This window comes from Chenopodium quinoa, unplaced genomic scaffold (assembly GCF_001683475.1).
Source record: "Chenopodium quinoa cultivar QQ74 unplaced genomic scaffold, ASM168347v1, whole genome shotgun sequence".
Classification (NCBI taxonomy): Eukaryota; Viridiplantae; Streptophyta; class Magnoliopsida; order Caryophyllales; family Amaranthaceae; genus Chenopodium; species Chenopodium quinoa.
Genome location: NW_018743613.1, coordinates 295,176 through 315,749, shown reverse-complemented (window position 1 = coordinate 315,749; position 20,574 = coordinate 295,176). Strand labels below are relative to the sequence as shown.

The following is a 20,574-nucleotide window of genomic DNA, read 5'->3' as shown; positions in this document are numbered from 1 at the left end:
GACGGAATAATAGATGAATAAAAAAAGATTAAGATAGGACAGTGGGGTGTGATAGGGGTGGGTAGGAGTAAGTGAGCTGGAAAAAGAAGCAAAATATAGAGGTGTGTTTTGATTTCCCTCCAAAAACACAAGGCAAAGAACTGGAGAAGAAAAAGGCAGAGAGAGTGAGAAAAATGAATGAATGATTGAGTGTGAACCAATGAGGTGTAACATGGGCCTACCATAGTGTAAAAATAAAAAATACCCACCCATTTATGATTTATGATTCCCCCTTAAAACCCTTTTTTCTCTCTGATCCCCAAATACGAGTATCAATCTTCATCAGCCTCCCTCTTTGCTTCTTTCCAGCCTCCCTCCATCCCCATCCCCTGCTCGAGAAATGGAGGGCGAGATCCAACTGGCGGCGCTACTCGGCCCTGACCCGGCCCCCTTTGAGACCCTCATTTCTCACCTCATGTCTTCCTCCAACGAACACCGATCCCAGGCCGAATTAGCCTTCAATCTCTGCAAGGAAACCGATCCCAATTCTCTCACCCTCAAACTCGCTCATTTGCTCCAGTTCTCCCCTCACCTCGAAGCTCGCGCCATGTCCACCATCCTTCTCCGCAAGCTCTTCACTCGCGATTCCATGTCCTCCTCCGATTCCTCTTCCTCTTATGTTTGGCCTCGCCTCTCTCCCTCTTCTCAGTCCTCCATCAAGTCTATCCTCCTCGCCTGCCTCCAACGCGATGACGCCAAAACCATCTCCAAGAAGCTTTGCGACACCATTTCCGAGCTCGCTTCCGGCATTCTTCCCGACAATGCTTGGCCTGAGCTTCTCCCTTTTATGTTCCAGTGCGTTTCCTCCGATTCTCCCTATTTGCAGGAGTCCGCTTTCTTAATTTTCGCCCAGCTCTCTCAGTTTATCGGCGATTCTTTGGTGCCTTTCATTAAGGACCTTCACGCCGTCTTCTTGAACACTCTCTCCAATTCTCCTAGCTCCGATGTTCGAATCGCCGCTTTAAATGCTGTTATTAATTTCATCCAGTGTCTCGAGACTTCCGGTGATAGGGATAGGTTTCAGGACCTGTTGCCGGCGATGATGAGGACCTTGACTGAGGCGTTGAATTCCAGTCAGGAGGCTACGGCTCAGGAGGCTCTCGAGTTGTTGATTGAGCTGGCTGGGGCTGAACCTAGGTTTTTGAGAAGGCAGCTTGTGGACGTGGTGGGCTCTATGTTACAGATTGCCGAGGCCGAGCAATTAGAGGAAGGAACCAGGCATTTGGCTGTTGAGTTTGTCATCACCCTCGCCGAGGCTAGGGAGCGAGCCCCCGGGATGATGAGGAAGTTGCCGCAGTTCATTAGTCGGTTGTTTGAGATACTGATGAAGATGCTGTTGGATATTGAGGATGATCCTGCTTGGCATAGTGCTGAGATTGAGGATGAGGATGCAGGTGAGACTGGTAATTACAGTGTTGGACAGGAGTGTCTTGATCGTCTCGCCATCGCTCTCGGCGGTAACTCTATTGTTCCGGTGGCATCCCAGCTGTTGCCTGCTTATTTATCTGCTCCTGAGTGGCAGAAGCATCATGCTGCGCTCATTGCTCTTGCTCAGATTGCCGAGGGTTGCGCTAAGGTAATAATGCTGTCTGTCTAAATTATACTTGTTATTATGTTATCTATGCCTGATGGTGGACTGTTGTGCATCTGATTGAATGTGGCTTATGGCTTCTAGTATAGAGAATCATCTATCATAACTATCACAAGACATGTTTGCTATTTCTGTGCTGTAGTGGTTTGATTATTACTTGTATTGTTTTACAATATAAACTGTTTAATTTGATGTTCTAGGTGATGGTCAAAAATTTGGAAGAAGTAGTGAATATGGTTTTGAGTTCGTTCCAAGATCCTCATCCGCGAGTAAGGTGGGCAGCAATCAATGCAATTGGGCAGTTGTCCACTGACCTGGGTCCAGATTTGCAAATGCAGTATCACCAGAGAGTTCTTCCAGCACTGGCTGGTGCTATGGATGACTTTCAAAATCCTCGAGTACAGGTTAGTTAGTTGCTTTATTTTTTGCATTGATCTGTATGCTTAATTTTGGTCTCCGAGAATAACACTCAACATCCAAGACACTCTTGTGTAATCACCTTGCAAATAATTTCACAAACTACATGCCTACTGACTACTGAGGAGGATTGGCATATTCCTATATTCAAGCTAACACTGTGTATATCTAAGAACACTTAAAATGTGCGGAGTAGAATAGCATACATGCATGAAGATTTACTGTTCTGCATTATGCAGGCACATGCTGCTTCAGCTGTTCTTAATTTCAGCGAGAACTGCACTCCAGATATCTTAACTCCTTACATGGATGGGGTGGTGAGCAAATTACTTGTTCTGTTACAGGTAAATACAAGTTGTGCATTTTTTCCTTTCCTTTTTTTCCCCTGGATATAATAACAGCTTATAACTTGCAAAGCTTCTTGATTATTTTGATTTTTACTGTGTTTATGTGAACAATTGCACATCAATTCAGAATGGAAAACAATTGGTTCAAGAGGGAGCCTTGACTGCATTGGCATCAGTCGCTGATTCTTCTCAGGTGCATCTGCATTTAAAGTTTGTTTGATCAGATTATATTGCTATGGAGAACAAGATTTTAACATGATGAAATTTGCAGGAGCATTTCCAAAAATATTATGATGCTGTCATGCCTTACTTGAAGGCTATCCTTGTTAATGCAACAGACAAATCTAACCGGATGCTTCGAGCAAAAGCAATGGAATGCATTAGTTTGGTTGGTATGGCTGTTGGCAAGGAGAAGTTTAGGGATGATGCTAAACAGGTTTGTTAAGTCATATTAGACTATATTACTTTTTACAGTCAGATAAGTGGAGGCTGGTATGGTTGTGATATCTCCACAGCAATTAATTCATGTTGCATTTTCTGGAGTTTTAATTGTTCTTATAAAAGCATATGTCACTCTTCGAGCTGTTTCTTCTTTTCTGTCTAAGTTCTGATATTGGCAGATTTTTATTCTTACTAGTATAAATGAAAAAAAAAAAAACTGATAAAGTAGCAAGCTCTTTATCCTTGTCATATAATCTGATGTCAAATTTTCAATTGCAGCACTACCAATTACACTTTTCTTGTCAACTGAGGCTTAGTTCTTTGTCTTGGTGTTAACGTCATTTTGATGCTTATAAATAATCTGCATTCGATTTGTCTACTAGGTCATGGAGGTGCTTATGTCACTGCAAGGATCCCAAATGGAAGCTGATGATCCTACAACAAGTTACATGCTACAGGTAAAGTTTGCTTCTTAAAGCACATTTTATTGCACTTGCTTCATAGAAGACTCCTAATGTAACTTTTGGGTGCTCGATTATTTTGTAGGCTTGGGCTCGACTATGCAAATGCCTAGGGCAGGATTTCCTTCCTTATATGAGTGTTGTTATGCCTCCTCTTCTTCAGTCTGCTCAGCTTAAACCTGATGTGACCATCACCTCTGCTGACTCAGATAATGATATTGAAGACTCCGATGATGAAAGGTACCTTGCTCTTGTCGAATGAAGTTTGTCTGTTTATTTTACAGTTAAATCTTTATTGTAACTGGTGACTTTTACCCCCTCTTTATATATCTACAAATACTGGTCCCTTAAAAGAAGTAATTAGATTACCTGTGCTTGGCCCTGCATATAGATGGAAGTTTAGTAAAACTGCAGCTGAATGCTTATCATCTCCTCTATGGCACTATTTAGGCTAAATATTTTTGTTAATTTTTTTTTTTTTTAAAAAAAAAACTTTGAATTTTTCCTCTTCCATTTCCCAAAAATATATGTTTATCTATTCATGTGTTTTGCAGCATGGAGACCATAACACTTGGAGACAAGAGGATAGGGATCAAGACTAGTGTCTTGGAGGAGAAAGCAACTGCATGCAACATGCTATGTTGTTATGCAGATGAATTGAAGGAAGGGTTTTATCCTTGGATTGATCAGGTTAGTCTCTATTTTCTACAAAATAAAAGTTCTTTATTGAGAGGATATACTGATTATAATTATTTCTATGCAGGTGGCACCAACTCTTGTTCCTCTCCTAAAATTTTATTTCCATGAAGAAGTTCGAAGAGCTGCCGTTTCTAGTATGTAGTTATCTTGGTTCCTGGATTGACACTTTTTGACAGACATCTGTGATAGTTTTTGGAAGGTATATTTTGAGCTCTTACTATCAAACATTTGTCTTTTTTACAGTTATGCCCGAACTATTGCTCTCTGCAAAACTAGCTGTGGAGAAAGGGCTTGCTCAAGGTCGCAATGAATCCTATGTCAAGCAATTGTCTGACTACATAGTACCAGCCTTAGTGGAGGCCCTGCACAAGGTAGTTGTTCTTAGCTGTGGTAGTTTCTGTGTTCTTAATGCTCGGAATCTATGTGATCCCTAAGTTCCAATTAACTTGCAGGAGCCTGATGTTGAAATTAGTGCTAGCATGTTGGATGCATTAAATGAGTGTATACAGGTAAGCTCGATTCTCGTTGTTTTTTTTTTTTTTTTTTTTGAAAGCTAAGTCAGTGCTGTCTTCTGAAGCTATGTTCTGAATGTAACTTTGGTTTTGGTATCCCAAAATCCTGATCAACATACAGCTCCCGATTCTTGTACAGTCTACTATAAGTATATAAGAGTCATCATCAACTTGTCAACAGTAATCTGCATATGGATCATAGTTTTCATGTATATTATACATCATGATTTCTCCCTCATCACTCAGCACATTCTGATAGAAAGACGGCCATTGTTCATCAATTAGAGTGATTATATATGTATATATATATATTATAAAAAAATTAAACTTGGGACAAAATAAAAGGCTGAGATGAATATTGTACATATGAACTAATTGTTTCTTAAGATCATGCCACACTAGTTTCGTTCGTAGGGAAGGAAATAAAGTGGCTCATGAACAAGCTCATATGGTTCCTTGGGTGATAGGTAGACATGTATGGGTGTCGGATTTCCCGGTTAGCATTGTACCTCTATTGTCTAATAAGTCCCCTATGAATGAATGATTCTGGCCTTTTGAGGCTTTTCTTCAAAAAAAAAAAAAAAAAAAAGAAAAAAGATCATGCCACACTTTCCTTTTGCATCTGTGCTGTTTAAAATGCTTCTAATCATCTCATTTCTTCTCCAGGTTTCTGGGACCCTTTTGGATGAAGGTCAAGTCAGAGCAATTGTGGATGAAATTAAGCAGGTCCTCACTGCTAGCTCCAGTAGAAAAAGAGAGAGATCGGAGAGGGCTAAAGCAGAGGACTTTGATGCTGAAGAGGGCGAGTTACTTAAAGAGGAAAATGAGCAGGAGGAGGAGCTATTTGACCAAGTATGTCACAGTGCCTTTTTTTCTTTTCAATATCTCTACAAGCTCTTTATTTGTTTCAGTATTTCTTTATCTGTTTCTTTTATGGCCTTTCTCCATGCACATCACAAATAAGGAGAGTTTTGTGTGTGATTCAGGTTGGTGAAATCTTGGGAACATTAATCAAAACATTCAAGGCCTCCTTCTTAGCATTCTTTGATGAGCTGACGTCGTACCTGACTCCTATGTGGGTAAGTTTCTTGCTGAATATGCAGATTAGATAAGAAAGCTGTTAGTGTCTATCCCATTTTGTGAAAGATCACGGTTTGTGTGGGCTAAGGTTGAACTGCTTCTAAACCATGTGGCTCAATATTAATTATCATGTTGCTCATGTGCATTCATTCATCAATTCATGTTTTTGATTTCTTTCTTCTGGTTAATGACCCCTCCCTCTCTGGCAAACTTATGTGTTTGAGATTAAAATCTCTAGTGAATTGATAAGTACTTTCTTGATATGATTGGCGTACAAGACTGAGCATACCACAAATGGACTAAAAAAAATGAATTTTGAAAGGGGGAAAAAACCTGGAACCTGATCGTGCTTGATCCCTAATTATTCAATTGGTCCATTTCTGATTAGAATTTACATTTTGGGTCAAACCATGTGAAGAACGAGTATATCACTGCATATAAAGTTGCATAATTTGAAGGTACTGCTGTTAGCAGTTGGCTCATGTTTGATTTTGAATTGTATTTGAGAGGTTGCAAGTTGGGGTCTTGTGGTTTACAGTCATTGTCTATATATTAGGTAAGTATTTAAATGGCGGTGTCTAGTTTTGTCAACATAGAAAAGTCTTTTTAACTCTTATACAAGACCTTTTAAGGTCCTGTTTTGTCTAATCTTGAGTCCTGGACTCTTTTTGACAAGCTCAGATAAATTCACTAAAACTATTCTTCAATCCTCAAACAATTACTTGTTTTTTCCAATTGTGATCTGTTATGATACTTTGGAATCTACGGTTCTTGTCAAGCCTGAGCATATTCTTACTCAATTTATAAAGTATAGCTGGCCTATCCGTACCCATTTGACACCTGTAATTAAGGAGGTGAAGAGAAAAGGCAAGAATGCATCTCATGATTTCATCATTGTATGCAGGGTAAAGACAAGACAGCGGGAGAAAGAAGGATAGCAATATGTATATTTGACGATGTTGCTGAGCAGTGTCGTGAAGCTGCTCTCAAGTAAGCCTAGCATCTCAGCCTTTGTGGCCAAATCTACAAAAGTAGACTGTAAATTTTCGCAAATACATATATCAATATGTAACTCCGTTTCATGTGTAATCCTGTACTCTTGCTAGATAACTCTCAATGTGTTTTTTTTTTGTAAAATATCTTACATGAGCTTCACACACATATATATATTGCACTGGAGCCTGAAAAAGCATAGTGTAACTATTTTATAATATGGAGTATTATTACATGCCATTATTTTGTCAGATATTCTAACTTTTTTTTTATTTTGGTGGGGCAGATATTATGACACATACTTGCCTTTCTTGTTTGAAGCCTGCAATGATGAAAATCCAGATGTCCGACAGGTGGGTGATGCATGCATTCTTGTTTGAACCATACTTTACTATGTCGTCTGTTCTCACTTCATTTACATGATTTTATTCAGGCTGCTGTCTATGGACTGGGCGTGTGTGCAGAGTTTGGCGGTTCAGTTTTCAAGCCACTAGTGGGGGGTAGATTTCCATCTACTTTCTTACCTTTGATGTGCGTATCCCTTCAGATGGAATTTAATTATTATCATTATTTTTTTTTTTGTAAATTTATTAAACAGAGGCTCTCTCAAGGCTAAATGCTGTTATCCAGCATCCTCATGCCCTTCAGCCTGAAAATATAATGGCATATGATAATGCAGTATCAGCTCTGGGAAAGATATGTCAATTTCATAGGGATAGTATTGATTCATCACAGGTTAGTTTTGTTAGATTTTCCAATTAGGCAGCCTTTTTTTTTTTTTTTTTAATGTGCTGTACATACTTTATATATGACATTTCTGAAGATGTGTTTTGATCACATTGAGTTTATGAAGGCTCTGTGCTGTGCTGTGTTGCATTCCTTGTGTGATATAATTGTAGATGTAATGGACGAATGGTGTATGTTTAGCATGTTTGTAGTAATGACATAAATGTTTTGTACATGTGGCGTGGAAGGTTGAAAACAAGCAAGGGTGTACTTCATTAAATCAAAACTTAAGAAGCATCATGTATCTAATTATCATATCCTTGGGTTATTGTGGATGGTATAAAAGAGTTTTTGTGTCATGTTTTTTGTTTCTTGCCATTCTTGGTTTTGCAACTTACTATTTGCTTCATATGTCATTATTTAACCCACATCTCAATTTGATGCTGGGACAGTGTCTTGTTTAATATGGGCATATGACATTGTAATCAATTATAGATCCTGGGATTACTTCTGAGGTTTCCCTCTGGTCTTCTGCAGGTTATTCCTGCATGGCTAAGCTGTTTGCCCATTAAAGGAGACTTAATTGAGGCCAAAGTTGTTCATGATCAGCTTTGTTGTATGGTTGAAAGGTGAGCATTGGAGCTCTGCTACCTTGTCTTTGCACTCCTGGTCAATAACAAAAGTCTTAAATGTTACATTTGATTGCCTTTAGGTCTGATGTGGAACTCTTGGGACCCAACAATCAACATGTACCTAAGATATTTCTGGTCTTTGCAGAGGTACGTCTCTGTTTTAAATTCTTACCATATGTGTTCTTTTCTCACCAAGGTCTTTCTGTAACTGTAAACTTCGACATATTGAATTTTGTGAAAATCACTCTGCTGGTCATCAGAGTGTTACGTTCTCATAATAATTTAATTGTTTCGAATCCATATAGCGACTGACTGAGAGTGAATGTCTTCAATAGGGTGTAATGACTGGTAACCATGATAAACAAACGTGGTCCATAAAAAACCTCAACACAAAAAACCCTAGGAAGATTCTATTAGCCTCCATTCTTAAGCTCCAAGTTCTATTCAGATCCTCTCTATGCCAATTTCTTGAAGAAACTTAAGATCTTTTTTACGAAGAGGCTGAATAAGTTGCTTCTTCATTAGCCTTTTGTCTTTAATGTCCAGCTGTCCTGAGTTGGATCATGCCATAGGTTGGTGGAATCTTTTCTCAGCTTTCAATGCTAGTTTTTCTCGGATCTGGTGTCTCAGACTTGAGCACTGCCTTGCGTTGTCCCTTGATTGCCACCATGAGTGGTATTGTGTGGGAGGCGCTGCCAGATCTGCATTACCATGTTCTCCTCGCTGTCTCTTCAGCTTGAAACATCGATTCTGAATGTTTGTGTGCTGTCTTTAATCCCTCCTTTCGTTTCTTGATTCCTGCTCTATAATTTCTTCCGTTCAAAGGTTTGTCTGTCTGTTGATTGTCCTTTGTTTGCTGAATCCTATTGTCCATTTGGCCGTTTATTGAAGTCCTATTCTTTTAATTAATTTTCTTTGCAATTTCTTTTTTCTTTTTTTTTAAAAAAAAAGTATAGTTACTAGTTTGGTTCAGTTTCTTTTATTTTTTCTTAGATCAGTTTTAGGTGGTTCTAGTATTTAGTTCGCGGTTTTCTTTGGTAGAGTTTGGAGTAGTATTATTTGTAGCCTATTTTTTCTGCCTCCCGTCAAGGGTTATAAGAGAGTTGTCTTCGATTGATCATGGGGTTGGACAATTGGTGCGGTGTGCCATGGTGGAACTAGAATAGGTTTTTTGTTGCTCCTTTCTCTCTTAATCTGTTTCACCCTTAAGGCTCTGGTATTTATTTGCGAGGATGATTAGGTTCGAACTTTTTTCACAAGCTCACCTTGTTTCTATTGTGTATAAGAGGATGTAATGACTTGGGTAGGAATGTCTCTATATAGGGTGTAATGACTAGTCATCTTCTCTATCTGTATGAATGTATTGGTCCATGCTAAACTTTGTACAAGAAGCTGTTAAGTATATGTTTACAGCTTATGTGTATCATCATCAAATTATAATCAAATTTGTATGACCGGTGATAGTTGTAACTTTTAAACGATTTTTATTTGGATGGTGTATAATACTTTGCACAATAGTAGCCAATTTTTAAACCAAAAATTGTTGTTTGTTTAGGTTCTTTGTGCTGGTAAAGATTTAGCAACAGAGCAAACTGCCGGCAGAATGGTTAATCTGTTGAGGCATCTCCAGCAAACTTTACCGCCAGCTACATTGGCTTCAACATGGTCTTCATTGCAACCACAGCAGCAGATTACTTTGCAGTCGATCCTTTCATCCTAGGTTTTCAATTGAGGAAGATTTCAATCATCACAACTTTATTCCTGTTGTTTTGCATGCAATAGCTACATATTCTTTGTCAACATGCATCACCTCTTCATTCATTTGTGAATGTCACATTTGCTCAGGCATCTCTTGGTGGTCGAGGGCCCACAAGGTGCTTTTATAGATATAATGCATAGTTATAGTGTTGTATAGTGAAGGTGAAAAAATTATACATCGGTCTCTGGATTAGAGAAGTTTTGGGATGATATTGCATTGGGAGGTTTCAAGAATCGTCAAAGGAGGTGATTCTTGATGCAGTTTTGGCCAATATATTACTTAAATTTTTATTCGTTAAGAAGTATTCTCGATTGTAATTTGTTATTTTTTTGGGGAAGTTTGAATAATTAGTGTGCCAAAAAGAGTGAAGTTCTTGTTTGCAGTCTGAAAATTTGGGTGCAATTGAATTATGGTGACTTGTTAATTCTGCACCTTGGATGATCCGTCTAATGTATGTGCACCTTGGATGTTTTTGAAAAATTAATTCTTTGGTTTGAACAAGTTTGGAAAATGGGTTAAAATAAAGGAAGAGAGATTCATGAGCAGGTGCATTGCATGATTTGCATGCATGCATGAATAGGCTAGCGAATTGTAAACTAAGTCTTCAGTTTATTTCATGGTTTTGTTCCAAACAGTCTATCATATCGGAACGAATCTATTATAATTTGAAAAGTATTTATACTTGTCATTAGAATAACTCATATCCAAATACCTATTAATGACTCGTAGCCTTCTACTCATTTGGTCGGTCACACGATATATAATTATAAGTGTATTGTTTATTGATTCCTTTCCTTCTTTAACTTTATTTTCACTTGATTTTGTTTTTATTATAATAATAGTAATGAGACTAAATTAATCAATTTAGGGAGACCATATTGCGTGCCACCACGATTATAATTGCTTTGACCCAGTTCTGTAAAATATGAATATGAATATTGGCTCTTTCTTAGTCGGGTCCCCACTCCACCACCCCCCATCGCCCCTGCTCCCCACCTCCTCTTCTACAAATTTATAACTGGATTCCTATCACTGTATTTTTTTAAGGCATTTGTTTTCATTTTTTTGAATATCATCCTTAAATATTTAACACCAACTAAGTTAGTTAACATACATCGACTCCTATTATAATATTGTATTTTGTTTGATACGCATAATTTTTTAAACAAAAAGCCTTTTTGCCTCGTCACATTTTAGAAGATGATGATTCTTTGCTTTTCTGGCAGCAGATCACAGATCATGCAGCTGTAATTGAGCATGTCTCCTATCTATACTTCTATGAGATCAGTTTCTCTAAAAAATCAGCCTTCTTTGAATAATAGGCTAATTAGCTAAATCTACTGAGTAATTTCTTAATTCTGTTGGTACCTTGCATTTGGGTTTGATCTAAAATCTAAATGATAATCAAGTTTTTCCTTTCTCATTACTTGGTCATTGCTAAGGTATAACTGCTAACTGCCATTAGCAGATCAATGGGAAAAACAGCTAAATTATATCTTATGCTACGAAATTATTAAGCCCTCTCCCTAATGATAAACCATAAAACCAACAAATAGTCCCTGGAATCCTTTGGGCGCACACCTGACACAAAGGATTTTCAGATGTACTGCTACTTGGTAACACGAATGAATTTCTGCCTACTGATTAAGCTAGTACGTACTATTAACAAACCTGAAGCAGTCAAACAGAGAATGTCTGTCTGTGTAAATGTGTAATGATAATAAAATTAAATGACTATCAGCTCGAAAGAAGAGGTAGAGCACGAAGTCTATTATTCTAAAGAAAGAGAAAATAAATTATGATTTGTTTACTCATTCCATTGACTCTTAATAAGCTCTAAAATTACATATTATGAACAAGGAATGCAAAAGACGAGGCTCCCACTATCATCTTCATTACTGTACTACCGTGTTTGTATATAAACAATATTGCCTTTGCTTCTTCTCCAAGTCTTAATCTTGCTAGCTACTTGCATTTTTCTTTTGCCCTCATTTCTGAGATCAATAATTCTTTTTTGCAAATGGAATTTCAATTCCAGCAGCTACAGCACAAAGAGAGCAAACTGAAACAGACATGTAATAAGGTGAAGAGCAGCAGCAAAACTCCCACCAAGAACAAGTTTGTGGGTGTCAGGCAGAGACCGTCAGGGAAATGGGTTGCAGAAATCAAAAACACTACTCAGAAGATAAGGATTTGGTTAGGCACCTTTGACACAGCTGAGGAGGCTGCTCGGGCTTATGATGAAGCCGCTTGCCTCCTTCGCGGTTCCAACACACGAACCAATTTTGTCAATACTCCAACCTCAAGCAATGCCAACTCTGCTCTCACTCGTAGAATCAGAAACCTAGTCAATCAGAAAAAGAGCTTGATCAGAAACAACAACCAATCACCTCCAACTCCTCCAATAATCACATCAAGCATGAAGGCAGCTGATAATGTTGCAAATGCTAGCTTGGTTCTCAGCCAAGCCGTCAGTTTTACAGGTCAATTACTGGATGAAAATGCATATAGGCCAGATGTAAGTGGACAATTTGATTGCTCGTGGGCATTTCCCCAGCAGTTCCCTCCTCCGATTCCTGATGATGATTTGGAAATGTTTACAAAACAGCTCACCTTCACCACATCGATCGAAGCAGGAGGGATGACGAGCAATGCCAATGAGGTAGCTATGCTAGAATTCGAGCGCATGAAGGTAGAGAGGCAGATATCAGCATCACTCTATGCAATGAATGGAGTGAATGATTACCTGCAGAGTGTTTTCAATGCATGCAACTCAAACGATGATCCTGCTACACCTAGCTGGGACCCTCCCATGCTCTATCATAATTTTTGTCTTGGTTAAATGTCTGGTTATTTTTCCCACATCGTACCAGTTTTCTCTTTAATTCATGGATTTTTTTCCTGTTACAAATGTATAGCCACTGGGAAACATAGGAAGACAGTGTCTCCCTAAATATGACAGCAAGCACTGTTGATCATCTAAAACCAGGTTCATTGCTTGTTTGCTTCCTTCTAGTTTAGAACTTAATTTCTTCAAAGAAAGGGAGTCGCAATTAGGGAATATGTGAATTTTTACAATAGATCCAATTGTATTATGTTGTCATTTATGGATGGACCGATATATATTTCTTTTCTCACTGTAATTTTTCCCCCCCTGGTTTCCCAACATTCTTATTTCGTGGTTGAGCGGGGAGTTACACAGCATTATCACAGAAAGCAGATTGTCATATTTTTTTATTTGTTAACAAACTAGGTTTCTAGGTAATCACAAATTCACATTATCCTTAGGAAGCAAACATATAGTACTAGCATATTACTCCGTAGCACTTACAAGTTGCTATCTTGTCTGAAGCATATTCAGCTACCCTTACCAAACTTACCTTGACCAAAGCAGCTGTAAATGAGAGAACATCAAATTAAGCGTGTCCTGCATCAGAAATTCCATTCAACAGCCTCCATAAAAGAAAGCTTACATGCTGAAAAGCTAAACCCTTTGTACTATAGAGTTGAAACCTAGGAGTAAGTGAAAAGATTAGTTAGAATAGAACAGAATTAAACACTTTGCATGCAGGAGAACAAACATGATTTATATTGGCTTAATACTGCGAGGGATGAATTAAGTGAACCTGCATATGTTAGGATAGACCCACATAAAAGAACATGAGGCGGGAGGAAGTAATTCTAGAGAAACAACTATTAGTAGTTTAAATGATGACTTCGTCATGAAACAGATACTACATTTGAGGAAAATCATTCAGTTCAACAAGACAGACATGTATCCACTACAGGAGTCGATATTCTATAATTTCATTGCCTGAAGCACTAAAAGATTAACACTGAAAAATTCAAAGTCGACACAGTGACTAGGGCATTCAACACATCCTGTCCATGATTATCATGGAAATTCACATTAGTATTCTTCCTCTTCATCCTCGTCATCCACTCCTTCAGCTCCAACTTCTTCATAATCTTTCTCAAGAGCAGCCAGATCTTCACGAGCTTCAGAAAACTCTCCCTCTTCCATGCCTTCACCAACATACCAGTGAACAAATGCTCTCTTGGCATACATGAGATCAAATTTGTGGTCGATCCGTGAGAAAACTTCTGCTACAGCAGTGTTGTTGCTGATCATACACACAGCTCGTTGCACCTTGGCAAGATCACCACCTGGTACAACTGTTGGAGGCTCATAGTTGATACCACATTTGAAGCCAGTTGGACACCTACACAGAAACAAAAAAGGAGTAAAAGGGCTGAAATCCTCTCTTTATCTCTCTAGCTAAAAATTCATGCTAATCTTGAAGCATAACCTTTGGCCTTACCAGTCAACAAACTGAACAGTCCTTTTGGTTTTGATGGTAGCAACAGCGGCATTAACATCCTTAGGCACAACATCTCCCCTGTACATGAGGCAGCAGGCCATGTACTTTCCATGCCTTGGATCACACTTAGCCATCATGCTCGAGGGCTCAAAAACTGCGTTGGTGATCTCAGGGATAGAAAGCTGCTCATGATATGCTTTCTCAGCGGAGATGACAGGGGCATAAGACGAAAGCATGAAGTGAATCCGGGGGTATGGCACCAAATTGGTCTGAAATTCAGTAATGTCAACATTGATGGCTCCATCAAACCTTAAGGAAGTTGTCAAGGACGATATGATCTGAGATATTAGACGGTTCAAGTTGGTATAGGTGGGCCTTTCAATATCCAATGATTTACGACAGATATCATAGATAGCTTCATTATCCAATAGCACAGAAACGTCAGTGTGTTCGAGCAGGGCATGGGTGGAGAGGACACTGTTATAAGGTTCAACAACTGCTGTTGAAACCTGGCATTAGAAATCAATTGGTTAATCATCAAAACAGATACTATACTCGTAGTTTATGTAGGTATTAAAAACACAGAGGAGGAAATGGAAAAGGTAGGAACCTGAGGTGAAGGATAAATGGTGAAGCCGAGCTTAGACTTCTTTCCATAATCAACAGATAAGCGTTCCAACAACAAAGAGCCTAAACCAGAGCCGGTACCGCCACCCACAGCATTGAAGACCAAGAAGCCTTGTAAACCAGTGCAGTTGTCAGCCAGTTTCCGGATTCGGTCAAGACACAAGTCCACAATTTCTTTGCCAACTGCAAATGTAAAATTACTTAGCTAGTATTCCGTACTCAATTAATAATTCAAATAATAAGAATTATGAAAGAAACAAAAAAAAAAAACAAGGGTGTAAGATGAGGTTACCAGTATAATGGCCCCTAGCAAAGTTATTGGCAGCATCCTCCTTTCCAGAAATAAGCTGCTCAGGATGAAAAAGCTGGCGATAGGTGCCGGTTCGAACCTCGTCAATGACAGTGGGTTCGAGATCGACAAAGATGGCTCGAGGGACATGTTTACCAGCGCTGGTCTCGCTAAAGAATGTGTTAAAAGCATCATGCCCAACACCGACTGTGCTATCACTGCATAATTAATTTTGTCAATAATTCCTTGATAATATGTATGTATGGATCGAAAACATGAAATTGATAAAACATACTTGTATATACTTGTGTAATAAGATGAAATTGATAGAACATACTTGTGTAATAAGATGAAATTGAAAAAACAAACAAACCTGGGCATCAAACCATCAGGTTGAATGCCATGTTCAAGGCAATAAAGCTCCCAACATGAATTACCAACTTGGATACCGGCTTGACCTATGTGTATGCTTATTATCTCTCTCATCTTTTCTTATTCGTTTTTTGGGTATCAATGAATTCAATCACTCAAGATCCCTCTTCTTCTTTCTACTCTGCTTTGCCTTTCAGATATTTTATTTCCCACTTGATTGATTATAACAGCTACGACTCCTTTCTTTTTATTATTTTTATTTTTATATTGTCCCAAACCCAACCGACGGACGTTGGATTTTTTTTACCACTATTCTTCCTGGCTATTCTTTTTTCCATCAGATTCAGATCTTACAGCCCATAGCCTGCTCCATTTTACACTCTTTTTAATCTATCCGTTTCACTAACATTTGTCAAAATGTAACATATTAGACATTACATTTTTTTTTCTCTAACTTTTACACTTAATTCATTTACTATACCTATAGTTATAGTTAGCTAACTATTAAATATGATCAATACCTATGTTACTTGGACTCGGGTACCATGTCAAACACGGGTACGTGTTCAAGCGTCTGACTCGGCTATTTTGTGAAAAAATTCCATGATTTTGAACTGAAAATGAAGTGTCCGAGTGTCGAGGGTACGACATGAGTACATGAAGTGAAATAAAGAGTCCAAGTAACATAGATCAATACTATTTTTCTTTCACTATGATCTGTAATTCTTATTTATATATAGTTAGCAACTCACTTATTGTCCTTATTGCCTAAAATATTGTGTCAACTACAAGTGTTATCATTTTTAATATAATGAATGGATTAATTTTATTAATCAATATACATATGTTGATATACAACAATCCCAACAAATAAATATGTGTCACACCCTTTTACTTATACATTATAACAAACATTTGAGTATATTTTCATTCTCATTTAGGGTATGTTATATACTTAATATTACTTCATTTAATGCTTATTATGTAGGGGACACCTATATGTAAACCAAGCATCATATATTCATTTTATTCAAAACAAAACTCTTTAATATCTCCAATTATCCTATTATATTTTGGTTAATAATCCTATGAGTTATACAACGAGCTTCAATAAGTATTTTCATTCCTATTTTAGTCAATGACAATTGCGGAACAAACATCTATTAGCTTTCCTATGAAGAGACAAGAAAACAAAACCAAAAAAAAAAAAGCAGTGATGGTAGCTTGGTAGGATGAAAGAGTAGGACCCGGGTGCCATATGGTGCCAGCAATAAATGGGCCTCCTCTGCTCACAAATCAATCTCAAATGGATTGGGCCAACCCACTGTAACTTTCACTAAAAGGACCTTTCATCTTACCTTGGATGTACTGCGCTCATTAACAACATTTTCATCAATTTATTTTTCTTGAACTATTCTGAAATATTTTTTATATTAAAAAAAAAAAAAAGCCAAGATTGGCAAGTTGACGTTTTAAGTAGGATAACATCACAACATCCACTGGGCAGCTTAGTTGTCTTGAATCCTGTGTACCTAAATTAAATTAAAGTAAAGTATATCATCATATGTTATGAGTTATGACTGCATTCAGAATAGTAAAGTAGAATGTTCGTTCGCAAAAGATAAAGAGTAAAATTCATCCAAACAGAGTGGATACAACTCTACAGCACTCAATCAGCAATTACAAAAATGCCGCCTTTATTAATTAATAATACACTAATACTCTTTTTAGATACGAGTAATACTATTTTATTATTGCCAATATACTCCCATGCACGTGTGGTCCTTGCTTAATTAAATTAGGATGTTAGGATTATGAATAAATAGTTCTAATTAGTTAATTACCACGAATACGATGCCTTATTTAGTATTGACTGAATACTAAACAGTGTCTAATAATTTGATAAATGCATGTGAGGCATGTGATATGGTATATACTTGTATTTTACAGCTTACATAGGTTGGCACTGACCATTACAGTAGATAACAAGTGGGACTCACATACAACAATAAATACGTCATTTAAAACCAATTGCAAGTGGGCAGGCACTCTTAAGGTGCATGTTCAGATGATAAGAAAGGGCCCAATAAGAAACCTCTCCGGCTCTTTCTAAAAGGGCCCAAAATGAACTTGTCTTTCATGCCTTTAATGGGCCAAACCTTTACCATATAAGAATGATGGATGTATGGAGTATTGTTAGATATTCATCTTCAACCCAAAGTATTGAAAAATAGAAGCGACACTTGTGAAGTTGTGATTACGCGCTTGGGAAAAAAAGGGGTTAGAGTTCCAAGTGTGTGGATGGTGTTGTGTAAGTTAAAAAGAAGGAAGAGGTGTAGAATAGTTGAGGTGTGAGATTATTGTTGATGTGTCCACATACCAGATCAGATGATACAGTACGAGTAATAACTAATAAGCCATTCTCATTCTCATCTCTTTCCTTTGGCATCTAATTACTTAATTCTCTGTTTCATAAAAAGGAATGGGAGAGGAGAAAAGCAGCACAGCATCAGTATGGAAGACAGTCAAGCCCTTTGTGAATGGAGGTGCCTCTGGTATGCTTGCTACTTGTGTCATTCAGCCCATTGATATGGTCAAGGTACCCTTTTTTCTATTTCATTTATTTATTAAATTACCTACATACTTTTCTTACACTTGTATATGCTATTTTTTATTGCATGATTAAGATTAAATAATCAAATTAAATAGGTGAGAATTCAGCTGGGACAAGGTTCTGCAGTCCATGTGACTAAGAATATGCTACGTGATGAGGGTCTTTCTGCCTTTTACAAGGTTACTTCTTCAACTCATATTCATTTCCATCTTTTTTTTTTTTGAGAAGATATTCATTTCCATCTACTTCTACTTGTATTGTTTTTACGGAGTGCTATAATAGTGTCACACTCACTCACCCTTACAACCTAAGTATTGCTTATCCCAATATATCACTTTAAACAAAAAGCCCACATTTGGTTGCGATTTCAGACTAATACAGGTAAAACAGTAGTTGATGATCGATCTATTAAAAAATCATGTCTGACTACTACTAACTTTGTAGACATATTGTATGTATGTTTGTGTATGTGAATCGATTGCTTATTGCTAATCATAAATAAATATGACAAAGTGTGAGTATGGGATTGGGATATAAAGGTAATCATGGGGGTGGTATTGTTAGGAAGGAATTTGTGTATGATATAATTAAAAGCCTTACTTTGATATGGATTCTTCCCACCACAATGATTGATGCGTGCACTACAATTGCATCAGGAAGTTAAACATACATATACTAGCTTAGTTGCCCAATTACATCATGCTTAGCTTTAGTTTCTGTTATCCAACTTCTGAAATAAAAATCCACCGTAAATCCAGGGGTCATATTACAGCCTTCTCTTGATGTAGCCTAATTACAAGTTTACAACCATTGCTTCAGTTGAACTTGCAAGTAGTACATAATCGTAACAAGTAGTAGAAGAAAGGATACCAAGTTCTACTCCTTACCCTATTAGCCTAATTTTTTTAATGCAATACTCATCATAATTTGTACTTTTATTTTGGAGGCTACAGGGTCTATCCGCAGGTTTGCTAAGGCAAGCCACTTATACAACTGCCCGTCTAGGATCTTTCAGGTCAGTCTCTCGTTTTCCAGCACTCTGTCGTCTTTTGCTGAATTAAACTTCTCTCTTTACTCATTCCTCTGCCAAGCAGCAAGCAAGTCTTATATGAACCACAGCATAGTACTACACCCTTCTGAAATCATTTTTGGCTGTGTCCGAAATGACAACCACCTAACTCCACCCCTCAACTTAGCCGGTTTTTCTTTATAATTAGGATTTTGACCAACAAAGCACTTGCTGCTAATGACGGGAAGCCTCTACCCCTATATCAAAAGGCTTTGTGTGGTTTGAGTGCTGGTGCTATTGGAGCATGTATTGGTAGCCCAGCAGACTTAGCGCTGATCCGCATGCAAGCTGATGCAACCTTACCACTGGCACAACGGCGTCACTACAAAAACGCATTCCATGCACTCGTCCGTATTGTTGCTGATGAAGGGGTTTTGGCACTATGGAAAGGAGCTGCCCCTACAATCGTCAGAGCCATGGCGCTTAACATGGGTATGCTTGCCTCCTATGATCAAAGTGTCGAATTTTTCCGGGATTCCCTTGGTTTAACAGAAACTTCCACAGTGTTAGGTAAATTACTTGGTCACCAACTTTATGATCTACATATTTAGTTGAATCCCATATATAATATAGTACAGTATGTAGTAACTTCCAATTCTTATTGCTATTGGTTCAGGAGCCAGTGCAGTGTCTGGTTTCTTTGCCTCGGCCTGCAGTTTGCCATTTGACTATGTTAAAACACAAATACAAAAAATGCAACCAGATGCAGAGGGCAAGTACCCTTATACAAGTTCATTAGATTGTGCCATGAAGACCTTGAAATCTGGGGGGCCACTCAAATTCTATACCGGGTTCCCTGTTTATTGTGTTAGAATTGCACCCCACGCTATGGTGAGTTACTAACTTCTTCTCATCTCCCCCAGGGCTGAGTGCCCTCTTTCGGCACAAATCCCTTTCCTTCATCTTCATCGCATTGCAGTGCAGGCGTTTGATTTGTTATTCTAAGCTAAGTTAGCTAACTGCTTCTGATTTGCTCCCTGCTATTTCAGTTTGCTTATTTGTATGTAGTATAATTTACGCCACTAGTCATGTTGTTTTGCTGTGGTTAATTGATAGTTGCTGTGCAACTTTATGCAGTTGACCTTGATTTTCCTCCATCAAATCCAGAAGTTTGAGACATCTGTGGGATTGTAGTACCTATGCATTTAAGATTGACATGATTGAAGCGACAGTTCCAGCAATTTTGCTGTCTCAACATTTCTGCTCCTCGGAGTTTCAAAGATGAGACTTGCCAAGTATTCTGAAGGAAAATAAATAGTACTTGTACTGAGTACTTCGTATGATAAATAATAGGATACCTGCAGCATGGATCTTTCTGCAACTCACAGTTTAGTCTTTTGCTTAACTTATAAAGTATAGAATCACCATGCTCTGTGCTGCTTTGGATTGAGTCATGACCTTTCATTTTTCACATTCTGACCCCTTATTCTGATGTTCATTCGTCAACAATGCACAATTATATGTTGGTCAACATAGCACTTCTCCCTGTAATAACTCTATACTACTGCTAAAGTGCAATATGTGTCATTTGAAACGTTGAATATTATCTGTAACAATGTGAACACCATGCATGTGTATTTACAG

General features: G+C 38.0%; 4 protein-coding genes across 4 annotated transcripts; 3 read left to right on the top strand and 1 right to left on the bottom strand.

Moving 5' to 3' along the window:
- The first annotated feature begins 379 nt into the window (after nt 1–379).
- Nucleotides 380–10,242, top strand: LOC110682906 (importin-5-like). The gene is made up of 20 exons (XM_021859256.1): nt 380–1,615; nt 1,831–2,034; nt 2,287–2,391; nt 2,522–2,587; nt 2,666–2,830; nt 3,219–3,293; nt 3,382–3,536; nt 3,851–3,986; nt 4,060–4,129; nt 4,239–4,366; nt 4,448–4,504; nt 5,174–5,359; nt 5,494–5,586; nt 6,492–6,577; nt 6,867–6,933; nt 7,014–7,080; nt 7,179–7,315; nt 7,844–7,935; nt 8,019–8,085; nt 9,494–10,242. Exons 1-20 carry the CDS (start codon nt 380–382, stop codon nt 9,656–9,658), a joined length of 3,357 nt encoding a protein of 1,118 aa, XP_021714948.1. The 3' UTR covers nt 9,659–10,242.
- Nucleotides 10,243–11,717: 1,475 nt separating this feature from the next.
- LOC110682888 (ethylene-responsive transcription factor RAP2-11) lies at nt 11,718–12,539 on the top strand. The gene has a single exon (XM_021859228.1). The coding sequence runs from the start codon at nt 11,718–11,720 to the stop codon at nt 12,537–12,539; it is 822 nt and encodes a 273-aa protein (XP_021714920.1).
- An 834-nt stretch (nt 12,540–13,373) lies between these two features.
- On the bottom strand, nt 13,374–15,542 carry LOC110682905 (tubulin alpha-3 chain). The gene is made up of 5 exons (XM_021859255.1): nt 15,309–15,542; nt 14,939–15,153; nt 14,630–14,829; nt 14,020–14,528; nt 13,374–13,920 (listed from the first exon to the last, which is right to left on the bottom strand). Exons 1-5 carry the CDS (start codon nt 15,419–15,421, stop codon nt 13,608–13,610), a joined length of 1,350 nt encoding a protein of 449 aa, XP_021714947.1. The 5' UTR covers nt 15,422–15,542; the 3' UTR covers nt 13,374–13,607.
- Nucleotides 15,543–17,525: 1,983 nt separating this feature from the next.
- Nucleotides 17,526–20,531, top strand: LOC110682902 (mitochondrial dicarboxylate/tricarboxylate transporter DTC-like). The gene is made up of 7 exons (XM_021859252.1): nt 17,526–17,703; nt 17,788–17,906; nt 18,017–18,100; nt 18,875–18,936; nt 19,139–19,500; nt 19,607–19,821; nt 20,068–20,531. The coding sequence occupies exons 2-7, from the start codon at nt 17,790–17,792 to the stop codon at nt 20,122–20,124; spliced, it is 897 nt and encodes a 298-aa protein (XP_021714944.1). The 5' UTR covers nt 17,526–17,703; nt 17,788–17,789; the 3' UTR covers nt 20,125–20,531.
- Nucleotides 20,532–20,574: the final 43 nt, after the last annotated feature.